Source organism: Ips typographus, linkage group LG3 (assembly GCF_016097725.1).
Source record: "Ips typographus isolate SLU linkage group LG3, UJ_Ityp_2.0, whole genome shotgun sequence".
NCBI classification, from domain to species: Eukaryota; Metazoa; Arthropoda; class Insecta; order Coleoptera; family Curculionidae; genus Ips; species Ips typographus.
In genome coordinates this window covers 19,624,768-19,637,153 of record NC_138424.1, presented here as the reverse complement: position 1 = coordinate 19,637,153, position 12,386 = coordinate 19,624,768, and the positions used below count along the sequence as shown (strand labels likewise).

Sequence of the window (12,386 nt, the reverse complement as noted above, 5' to 3'; positions counted from 1 at the left end):
ACGAATAAATGAGAGCGTGTTGGGAAAAACGCTTGGACACGTCGATTTGTATTTTTAGATGCGCATTTACTAAAAAAAATAAAAATTATATAGGGTGTGTCATGTGACAGTGGCCGATACCAACTTTCTTATTTTAAATACAACCCCCTGTATATTATTAGTTTTTTGGATTCTTCAGAAAATTCTAGACATAATTCATGTACAATGTCCCATACCTATCTTCAACTGTTTCGGAAATATTAAGTGTTTTCAGATGTATTACTAAAATTAATATTAAAAAAAGAAAATTATTTTATTTCACAAATAATGTAAAAAAAAACAAAAAAACATTAATTTCAATGTAAGAGATGTTCAAAATGTTCGTGAAAATAAGTATTGAGTGTAATGTAGCGAATTTGTGAAATAAAATAATTTTCTTTTTTTAATGTTAATTGTTGTAATACATCTGAAAACACTTAATATTTCCGAAACAGTTGAAGATAGGTATGGGACATTGTACATGAATTATGTCTGAAATGAATTTTCTGAAGAATCCAAAAAACTAATAATATACAAGGGGTTGTATTTAAAATAAGAAAGTTGGTATCGGCCACTGTCACATGACACACCCTATATAATTTTTATTTTTTTTAGTAAATGCGCATCTAAAAATACAAATCGACGTGTCCAAGCGTTTTTCCCAACACGCTCTCATTTATTCGTTATCGAATTTATTCCATTTGGCTGTTCCACACTGTATATAAATTTAGTTATATTTTTTCATAAATTAGCGTATTGCTTCCAAATTCGGACAGGGGAGATTTTGTAAGGTGAATAATTAACATCTGACTTAACCTCAATCATATCTAAAATTTTTTGAGACACTCTGTATTTAACTCTAAATTAAAAAAAACTTATTCTCTAATGCATTTGAGCTCCGGTTTACAAGACATTTGGATTTTAATAGTTCAACCACGAAAAACTAAATTAGTAACATTTTTCTCTAGTTTTATTTTATCAATAAAAATTTAATACACAAAAAATGTATTTAACAAATGTTCAAAGGGACCTCTATTTGTGTAAAATGTATATTTTTTTAAATAAATTAAATTTTTGTTGATAAAAACACATATTGAATATTATTTATACTAGTAAAATGCAATTAAATGCCTTTAAACAAATTCAGTTGCCTTTTAAGTAAGTATTACAGTTTTATACCTTTATGAAGCGGATTTTGAGAGTTGACACTTCCATGAGTAAACTACATGCCCAATCTCGTGCCCAATAGACAATTTTGTCATAAATCCAAACAAAAATCTACTCATGGAAGTGTAAAATACATTTGAATAAATTCAGCTGTCTTTTACAGTTTGATACATTTAGGCAGCGCCTTTTTAGGCAGTTTACACTTCCCTGGCAAACTAAACTACATGCCCAATAAACAGGTTTGGCATAGTCACCCAATAACCTACTCATAGAGCGGTAAAATTGGCAATTAAATGTCTTAGACGGATTCAACAACAAACTAAACAACACGCCAAATAGACAATTTTGACCTAAAACAACCCAAAAACCCACTCTTGAAGGTGTAAAATGCAATTAAATGCGTTTAAACAAATTCAGCAACTGTTTTACAGTTTTATATTTCTATAGAGTGTTTTTTGACAGTTGACACTTCCTTGGCAAACTAAACTACACGCCACATAGACAACTTTGGCATAAAACCATCCAAAAACACAAGCATAAAGGTGTAAAATGCAATTAAATGCCTTTAAACAAATTCAGCTGCTGTTTTAGAGTGTTTTACAGTTATATACTTCTATAAAGCCGGTTTTGACAGTTGACACATCCCTGGCAAACTAAACTACACGCCAAATAGACAATTTTGACATAAAACAACCCAAAAACTCACTCTTGAAGGTGTAAAATGCAGTTAAATGCCTTTAAACAAATTCAGCAACTGTTTTAGTGTGTTTTACAGTTTTATATTTCTATAAAGCGGGTTTTGACAGTTGACACATCCCTGGCAAACTAAACTACACGCCAAATAGACAATTTTGACATAAAACAACCCAAAAACCCACTCTTAAAGGTGTAAAAGGCAATTAAATGACTTTAAACAAATTCAGCTGCTGTTTTAATGTGTTTTACAGTTTTATACTTTTATAGAGTGGGTTTTGACAGTTGACATCCTTGGCAAACTAAACTACGTGCCAAATATACAATTTTGACATGAAACAACCCAAAAACCCACTCTTGAAGGTGTAAAATGCAATTAAATGCCTTTAAACAAATTCAGTTGCTGTTTTAGAGTGTTTTACAGTTATATACTTCTATAAAGCGGGTTTTGACAGTTGACACATCCCTGGCAAACTAAACTACACGTCAAATAGACAATTTTGACCTGAAACAACCCAAAAACCCTCTCATGAAGGTGTAAAATGCAATTAAATGCGTTTAAACAAATTCAGCAACTGTTTTAGTGTGTTTTACAGTTTTATATTTCTATAGAGCGGTTTTTGACAGTTGGCACTTCCTTGGCAAACTAAACTACACGTCACATAGACAACTTTGGCATAAAACCACCCAAAAACACAAGCATAAAGGTGTAAAATGCAGTTAAATGCCTTTAAACAAATTCAGCTGCTGTTTTAGTGAGTTTTACAGTTTTATACTTTTATAGAGCGGGTTTTGACAGTTGAGACTACCCTGGCAAACTAAACTACATGCCAAATAGATAATTTTGACCGGAAACAACCCAAAAACCCACTCTTGAAGGTGTAAAATGAAATTAAATGCGTTTAAACAAATTCAGCAACTGTTTTACAGTTTTATATTTCTATAGAGCGGTTTTTGACAGTTGACACATCCTTGGCAAACTAAACTACGCGCCAAATAGACAATTTTGACATGAAACAACCCAAAAACCCACTCTTGAAGGTGTAAAATGCAATTAAATGCGTTTAAACAAATTCAGCAACTGTTTTAGTGTGTTTTACAGTTTTATTTTTCTATAGAGCGGTTTTTGACAGTTGACACTTCCTTGGCAAACTAAACTACACGCCACATAGACAACTTTGGCATAAAACCACCCAAAAACACAAGCATAAAGGTGTAAAATGCAGTTAAATGCCTTTAAACAAATTCAGCTGCTGTTTTAGAGTGTTTTACAGTTATATACTTCTATAAAGCGGGTTTTGACAGTTGATACTACCCTGGCAAACTAAACTACACGCCACATAGACAATTTTGACATGAAACAACCCAAAAACCCACTCTTGAAGGTGTAAAATGCAGTTAAATGCCTTTAAACAAATTCAGTTGATGTTTTAGAGTGTTTTACAGTTATATACTTCTATAAAGCGGGTTTTGACAGTTGAGACTACCCTGGCAAACTAAACTACATGCCAAATAGACAATTTTGACATGAAACAACCCAAAAACTCACTCTTGAAGGTGTAAAATGCAATTAAATGCGTTTAAACAAATTCAGCTGCTGTTTTAGAGTGTTTTACAGTTATATACTTTTATAGAGCGGGTTTTGACAGTTGACATCCTTGGCAAACTAAACTACGTGCCAAATATACAATTTTGACATGAAACAACCCAAAAACCCACTCTTGAAGGTGTAAAATGCAATTAAATGCGTTTAAACAAATTCAGCAACTGTTTTAGTGTGTTTTACAGTTTTATACTTCTATCCAGCGGTTTTTGACAGTTGACACATCCCGGACAAACTAAACTACACGCCAAATAGACAATTTTGACCTGAAACAACCCAAAAACCCACTCTTGAAGGTGTAAAATGCAATTAAATGCGTTTAAACAAATTCAGCAACTGTTTTAGTGTGTTTTACAGTTTTATTTTTCTATAGAGCGGTTTTTGACAGTTGACACTTCCTTGGCAAACTAAACTACACGCCACATAGACAACTTTGGCATAAAACCACCCAAAAACACAAGCATAAAGGTGTAAAATGCAGTTAAATGCCTTTAAACAAATTCAGCTGCTGTTTTAGAGTGTTTTACAGTTATATACTTCTATAAAGCGGGTTTTGACAGTTGATACTACCCTGGCAAACTAAACTACACGCCACATAGACAATTTTGACATGAAACAACCCAAAAACTCACTCTTGAAGGTGTAAAATGCAATTAAATGCCTTTAAACAAATTCAGTTGCTGTTTTAGAGTGTTTTACAGTTATATACTTCTATAAAGCGGGTTTTGACAGTTGACACATCCCTGGCAAACTAAACTACACGTCAAATAGACAATTTTGACCTGAAACAACCCAAAAACCCTCTCATGAAGGTGTAAAATGCAATTAAATGCGTTTAAACAAATTCAGCAACTGTTTTAGTGTGTTTTACAGTTTTATATTTCTATAGAGCGGTTTTTGACAGTTGGCACTTCCTTGGCAAACTAAACTACACGTCACATAGACAACTTTGGCATAAAACCACCCAAAAACACAAGCATAAAGGTGTAAAATGCAGTTAAATGCCTTTAAACAAATTCAGCTGCTGTTTTAGTGAGTTTTACAGTTTTATACTTTTATAGAGCGGGTTTTGACAGTTGAGACTACCCTGGCAAACTAAACTACATGCCAAATAGATAATTTTGACCGGAAACAACCCAAAAACCCACTCTTGAAGGTGTAAAATGAAATTAAATGCGTTTAAACAAATTCAGCAACTGTTTTACAGTTTTATATTTCTATAGAGCGGTTTTTGACAGTTGACACTTCCTTGGCAAACTAAACTACACGCCACATAGACAACTTTGGCATAAAACCACCCAAAAACACAAGCATAACGGTGTAAAATGCAATTAAATGCGTTTAAACAAATTCAGCAACTGTTTTAGAGTGTTTTACAGTTACATACTTCTATAAAGCGGGTTTTGACAGTTGACATCCTTGGCAAACTAAACTACACGCCAAATAGACAATTTTGACATGAAACAACCAAAAAACTCACTCTTGAAGGTGTAAAATGCAGTTAAATGCCTTGAAACAAATTCAGCTGCTGTTTTAGTGTGTTTTACAGTTTTATACTTCTATAGAGCAGGTTTTGACAGTTGACATCCCTGGCAAACTAAACTACACGCCAAATAGACAATTTTGACATAAAATAACCCAAAAACCCACTCTTAAAGGTGTAAAATGCAATTAAATGCCTTTAAACAAATTCCGCTACCTTTTCAGTGTGTTTTACAATTTTATACCTCTATGGATCGGGTTTTGACAGTTGAGACTACCCTGGCAAACTAAACTACATGCCAAATAGACAAATTTGACATAAAACCACCCAAAAACACACTCATAAAGGTGTAAATTGTAATTTAATGAATTAAGCTGTCTTATATATACAAGCTACTTATAAGTGTGTTTTATACCTTTATGAAGAGGGTTTTGACAGTTGGCATTTCCCTGACAAATGTATCTCCAACATTATTTACTTTTGGACTAAGATAAGTTGGGTTAGATCGTCATATTTAAGCTTTAAGGATATTTTGGTATCATTTTTTCCACACATTTTAGGGACGCCCTGTATAAAGTACCAAATAAAAAAAAACAACTTAAACCGCGTATTCTACGTCTGGAATTTTAGTTTTTTTCTAATTTTAGTAATTTTATTTATTTATCACGTTATACCATAATAATTGTATAACAAATAAAGGATTAACTGACTTACCTTTGGGTCTTGGAATGGGTTTGCCATCATCGTCTTGTCCAGCACGACCAGCTTCTCTAGGTGGTCTAATACTAGCCAAAAACACTTTCTTAATCGAGCCGTTGGCTAGTTTCAGTTGCAGCGCATCTCCGTTCACGACTTCAACAACGGTTGCGGTAAACTCCTTTTCCTTTCCAGTGATTTGCGGTGTTTTAGCTTGATAATCACGCCAAATGCGTTTCTTCTCCGCTTTGGCTTGACTTTCTGCCGCTCTGAACTTCTGAATTTCCTCCGAGGACAGCGGCGCCAAAGACCAGTCCACGCATCTGGCAAAACCTTCTTTCAGCAAATTTTGTGCGATGTTGCCTTTCGGATGCAAAATTGAACCAATCAGGTTGTTGCTGTTGTTCACGGAGTAGAGAACAACGTCCACTTCGCGTTGGAGCAGTAGCACTTCCACGTAGTACTTGGCTTCTTCCGCAAATTCTACTTTTTGATAAGGATCAGGCCTGCCTTGATCATCGAGCTTGAATCCATTGCAACGGATACCGGCGATCATAAGAGTTATGTAATAGAAATCAGGTAATAAGAAAGCCCTGACGGTGGATCCATCTCGCACGTGCTCAATCACTGCTTTGATTCGTTTGCCCTCGTTTTTGTCGACAAAAGCACGCAAATTGTCAATGGTCCATTTGATGTCCCTTACGTGTTCCTAAAATCACTCCACAATCAAACATGTTGACATTTCAGAGGCACAAAAGCTTACAGATGACGGACCAGTGCCCCATTTGCCTTTACCGGCTCGTTTGGCTTCGTCTTCGAGCTCCCACAGACGAGTCAGTTCGGGGGTGGGACGAACACCTTCACGGCGAACAGTTACCAGTCCTTCAGAGACTAACGACTCCGTTATGTTTTCAGCTGTGCTGAAATCTTAAAGCAACAATTATTTAATAAACTATTATGGTGTAAAGAGCAGGAGAGTACCTTTGCCAAGATAAATAGTGCCATACTCCCTGTTGGTGTTTGGAGGCTTTTCCGACGTGAAAAGCACTTCCTTGCCAATGAGTTTCTGGCGGAGAAACTCTCTGGCTTCCCATGCCCATGGTTCATCTTTTGTTTCGCCACTATGAAAATTATTTTGTCAATAATATAATTTACTTTAAACTACTAACTGCAAGTGTCATATTTAGAGTCCAGATTGAATTTTGCTTAAAAAGCACAAAACTGTTTCAGAGATGCTTTTTTTAAACTTTTTTTGAGTTCAAGTTCTAGACATTTTTTGAAGCTTTTAAACTGCTTTAGAAGCATACAGAGGATTTTAAACTGTTTTCAAAACTTTCAAATTTGTGTTTGAACTACTTGAGGAACGTTTGCAAGGTTTTTGGGCAGTTTAAAGAGCATATTGAAGATGATGGAATACTTTAGAGGGATTTAGAAATTCTTAGACGGTTCTAGAATTTTTTGAAAGCTTCTAGACTAGCTGAAGAGCATTTGGAATCTTTTAGACTGTTCTAAAAGCTTTCGGAAACTTTTAGACCGTTTTGGAAGGCTTTTGTCTGCTTGGAAAGCTTTTTTGGAGTTCCTTAAGTGTTTTAAAACCTTTTTAAACTACTTGAAGAGTATTTGGAATGTTTTTGAACAGTTCAAAGAACATATTGAAGGTTCTGGAATGCTTTAGAGGCATTTGGAAATTCTTAGACGGTTCTAGAATTTTTTGAAAGCTTCTAGACTAGCTGAAGAGCATTTGGAATCTTTTAGACTGTTCTAAAAGGTTCCGGACACTTTTAGATCGTTTTGGAAGGCTTTTGTCTGCTTGGGAAGCTTTTTTGGAGTTCCTTAAGTGTTTTAAAACCTTTTTAAACTACTTGAAGAGTATTTGGAATGTTTTTGCACAGTTCAAAGAACATATTGAAGGTTCTGGAATGCTTTAGAGGGATTTAGAAATTCTTAGACGGTTCTAGAATTTTATGAAAGCTTCTAGACTAGCTGAAGAGCATTTGGAATCTTTTAGACTGTTCTAAAAGCTTTCGGAAACTTTTAGACCGTTTTGGAAGGCTTTTGTCTGCTTGGAAAGCTTTTTTGTAGTTCCTTAAGTGTTTTAAAACCTTTTTAAACTACTTGAAGAGTATTTGGAATGTTTTTGCACAGTTCAAAGAACATATTGAAGGTTCTGGAATGCTTTAGAGGGATTTAGAAATTCTTAGACGGTTCTAGAATTTTTTGAAAGCTTCTAGACTAGCTGAAGAGCATTTGGAATCTTTTAGACTGTTCTAAAAGGTTCCGGACACTTTTAGATCGTTTTGGAAGGCTTTTGTCTGCTTGGGAAGCTTTTTTGGAGTTCCTTAAGTGTTTTAAAACCTTTTTAAACTACTTGAAGAGTATTTGGAATGTTTTTGCACAGTTCAAAGAACATATTGAAGGTTCTGGAATGCTTTAGAGGGATTTAGAAATTCTTAGACGGTTTTAAAATTTTTTGAAAGCTTCTAGACTAGCTGAAGAGCATTTGGAATCTTTTAGACTGTTCTAAAAGGTTCCGGACACTTTTAGATCGTTTTGGAAGGCTTTTGTCTGCTTGGGAAGCTTTTTTGGAGTTCCTTAAGTGTTTTAAACTACTTGAAGAGTATTTGGAATGTTTTTGCACAGTTCAAAGAACATATTGAAGGTTCTGGAATGCTTTAGAGGGATTTAGAAATTCTTAGACGGTTTTAAAATTTTTTGAAAGCTTCTAGACTAGCTGAAGAGCATTTGGAATCTTTTAGACTGTTCTAAAAGCTTTCGGAAACATTTAGACCGTTTTGGAAGGCTTTTGTCTGCTTGGAAAGCTTTTTTGTAGTTCCTTAAGTGTTTTAAAACCTTTTTAAACTACTTGAAGAGTATTTGGAATGTTTTTGCACAGTTCAAAGAACATATTGAAGGTTCTGGAATGCTTTAGAGGGATTTAGAAATTCTTAGACGGTTTTAAAATTTTTTGAAAGCTTCTAGACTAGCTGAAGAGCATTTGGAATCTTTTAGACTGTTCTAAAAGCTTTCGGAAACATTTAGACCGTTTTGGAAGGCTTTTGTCTGCTTGGAAAGCTTTTTTGGAGTTCCTTAAGTGTTTTAAAACCTTTTTAAACTACTTGAAGAGTATTTGGAATGTTTTTGCACAGTTCAAAGAACATATTGAAGGTTCTGGAATGCTTTAGAGGCATTTGGAAATTCTTAGACGGTTTTAAAATTTTTTGAAAGCTTCTAGACTAGCTGAAGAGCATTTGGAATCTTTTAGACTGTTCTAAAAGCTTTCGGAAACTTTTAGATCGTTTTGGAAGGCTTTTGTCTGCTTGGGAAGCTTTTTTGGAGTTCCTTAAGTGTTTTAAAACCTTTTTAAACTACTTGAAGAGTATTTGGAAGGTTTTTGGACAGTTCAAAGAACATATTGAAGGTTCTGGAATGCTTTAGAACATTTGGAAATTCTTAGACGGTTCTAGAATTTTTTGAAAGCTTCTAGACTAGTTGAAGAGCATTTGGAATCTTTTAGACCATTTTGGAAGGCTTTCGTTTGCTTAGGAAGCTTTTTTGGAGAAAGGTTTTAAACCTTTTTAAACTACTTGAAGAGTATTTGGAAGGTTTTTGGACAGTTCAAAGAGCATATTGAAAATTCTGGAATGCTTTAGAGGAATTTGGGAATAGACTGTTCTAAAAGCTTTTGGAAACTTTTAGACCGTTTTGGAAAGCTTTCGTCTGCTTGGGAAGCATTTTGGAGTTCCCCAAGTGTTTTAAAACCATTTTAAACTACTTGAGGAGTATTTGGAAGGTTTTTGGACAGTTCAAAGAGCATATTAAAAAATCTGGAATGCTCTAGAGGCATTTGGAAATTTTCGTATTTCTTCAAAAACTTTTAGGAAAGATACCCGAAACGTGTCAATCCAATGAAAAATATTATTTTTTTTTAAAATAAGCTTCAATTATCTATAAAAGAATCTTAAATAATCCAATGAGGCAAATTATTAGGTTATATGAAATGTGTGTATTTACTTGAATACAAACTTGTTCCCAGGCTACAGTTTCAAACCTGACAAGTATGTCAGCATGTATTACTGAGACTAAAACATAGCAGAAGTCAGTAAAATCTTCTAATAATTGTTCAAGTTAACTTAAAAGCATTTGTTGTACTCCAAGTTAGGAGAAAATGTGATAAAAGTGGTTTTCAAAAAGTTTTCTCAATTTCGAGTGAGTATCAGGGTTAAAATTGCTTTTGAACCACCTCTAGGTGATTCATATTCGCACTATTGACACTATTTTTATTTTTTAGCATTACTGGTAGTCTGAAGGACTTAGACACTTAAGTTATAAGTATAGTCACACTTTGGTAGCAGGTGCACTTTGCGGTTTGCAATGGTTTTATCTTAAAAATGATTAGGGTAGTATTTTTAATAATTTTAAAAAATCAAACAAATTACAACAATTTCTCTCATAATAAGATCAATCGGTTTTTATCTAGGTAACTTCATTCTTTGAAGTTCCATTAATATATGTTAACTTTCTCAAAAAATGCAAAATTTAGGAAAAACATGACAAGAAGTAGCAGAAATAAAAATCTCAATACAAACATAACAATAATTACTAGGACTGACCAACAAAAATCCAATATAGTCAGTGATTTCATGTAAAACAGGCAACACTGGAATAACCTAGGTAATTAACTACCCAAAATAAAATTTTTAATTCAATTAAAAAATTTGTAGAACTTTTGCAGTTTGTTTCTGTAGCATAACTGAGTTTGGAGTACTTTTGTAACTGTGTAATTTAAATCAAGTCTTGACCAAAGAAAATAATCCATAAAACCTACACTTTTTAAATATGTAGTTCCACAAAAACTTAACAAATATGTTAAGGTTTACATTTGGAACTATAATTTTTTTAATGCTGAAACCACATTTTAAAGTTATTTTTGAAACTATGCAAACCTAAACTCATTTAAGTCATACAGATGTAAAAACAACAAGTTTTCATTTCATTGAATATCTGTGTTGCTAGTTGGTTAAAAGTGTACTAATTGTAGGCATTTTTTTAGTTAATAATGACAGATTTAAAGGCCAGTTAACCTAACCTAAGCTGCAATATGACTATGATGTGCAAAATGTTAGAGTCAAATCACAACTTAACATGGGAAGCACTTAGAATGCTCTTAAATACCTCAGTGTAATCCCCCATAAATGTGTCAAAATAAAAAGTAATAATAAGACAAACCTAACAATCTGGTAAAAAAATTTAGATTGTCAAAACTAGCAATACTTTTAGAAAAAAAACTGAAGAACTAAAGATTGTCTGGATTAGATCCCTTTAAACATAATTACAACAACAAGACTAAGCAATATGTTCCATCCTTTCACTTTACTCCCTAAACATCATCAAGTTGAAGTACTTACGAACTTTCACCAGGTCCTCCAGGTCTTCGAGCCAACTTGGGAGCAGTAATTCCTGAGAAGGCAATTTGTTTTTCCGGGGGTGGAGCCCCGCTAAGGCCACGAATAATAACCGAATCGCCAGAAATAATCTGAAACCCATTGTCAATATCAGCACATGTTTACCCTGCAACCATTCTAACCTCTTCAATTTGAAAAACATGATTTAGCATTAAAATTGTAAAGGTTTTGCCTTTGGGTTTATATGCCCGGTTGAATGCACCGCAAGAGGTAGAGTTAGGGCGATTTTAAAAGCTTTAAATGGTATATTTATAGGACCTTATGGTGCCAACACGACACCCATCACTGCCAAAATTGCAGGTTTTCTGTGGTGGAATGAAATAAACCCGAGCCCCTATTTAGACCAGTTGAAAGCAAGATCATGTAGGTTTACTAACCTGCTTAACAATCCCTTTTTTGGGAACGGGTACGGGGGCTACTGCTGGGGTCGTCATCCTGATTCAGTTAATCCATCAACCACTCTACTCAAATAAATTTCAATTGCCAAATTTAATTCCAACTTCCAACTTGTCAAAAAAAGTTTGGTGAAAGTAACGCTGTCAACTGTCAAAACGTTAAACGGGCGTCTGTCTAATGTCAAATTTTAAAATGCTGCATGTCATAGAGCAATTATATTTACACAGAACGGGAATGCTACAAGTTTATGTTACTTTGCGGTGCGCATTGTTATTTGTAGAGATGGGTTTTCTCAATTTTCAAGGGTTTAATCCTCAAAGCCCAGGAAAAAAACACGGTTTTTTCCTTTCTAACCTACAAATAATGCAAATAACAACAAAAATAATAAGTAAGAAATGTAATAATTTGCATGTAATATACTTTCACTGAGATTGAACGTCTAAAGTGTTAGTTTGTATTTCTTTTGAAAGAACCGGTTTTTTTCGAAAAAAACATTGGGTTTAAACCCAACCGGGTGCCAAAGGTTTTTATGATTTTTTCCCTCCTACCTATTTCTAGTTATTTGTGTAGTAATGGGCGTAATTTTACCGTGACCAAAATTTGGAAAAATTAAATTTAGTGTGAGAGTAAATTTTTTCAATTTTAACAACCAATACGAATTTGACCAGTAAATTTATGGGTCTAATTTATTGGAATATGGGTTTAAAAGAAGACATACAGCGTACAACGCACAAAATGAAACCACCCTCTTGCTGGTTTGAATACATCTAATATATTTCATAGTGAGTATGTATATCAGAAAAAGTACTCACTCAGGTTCAACAAAAAAAAAGGTGTGTAGTATTGATTTATCCTTATCTGTACCTGA

The 12,386-nt window shown here is 34.0% G+C and overlaps 1 protein-coding gene across 1 annotated transcript in view; it reads right to left on the bottom strand.

The window, feature by feature from the left end:
- Window positions 1-11,661, bottom strand: part of Tudor-SN (Staphylococcal nuclease domain-containing protein 1) — a 33,501-nt gene extending 21,840 nt beyond the window's left edge. Inside the window, exons 1-5 of the mRNA XM_081975084.1 lie at window positions 11,500-11,661; window positions 11,066-11,193; window positions 6,642-6,781; window positions 6,424-6,587; window positions 5,679-6,369 (exon numbers count right to left, since the gene is read on the bottom strand). Of these exons, the coding sequence (XP_081831210.1) occupies window positions 5,679-6,369; window positions 6,424-6,587; window positions 6,642-6,781; window positions 11,066-11,193; window positions 11,500-11,556 (1,180 nt within the window). The 5' untranslated portion in view covers window positions 11,557-11,661. The remainder of the gene's footprint in view (window positions 1-5,678; window positions 6,370-6,423; window positions 6,588-6,641; window positions 6,782-11,065; window positions 11,194-11,499) is intronic.
- Between the last annotated feature and the right edge of the window lie 725 nt (window positions 11,662-12,386).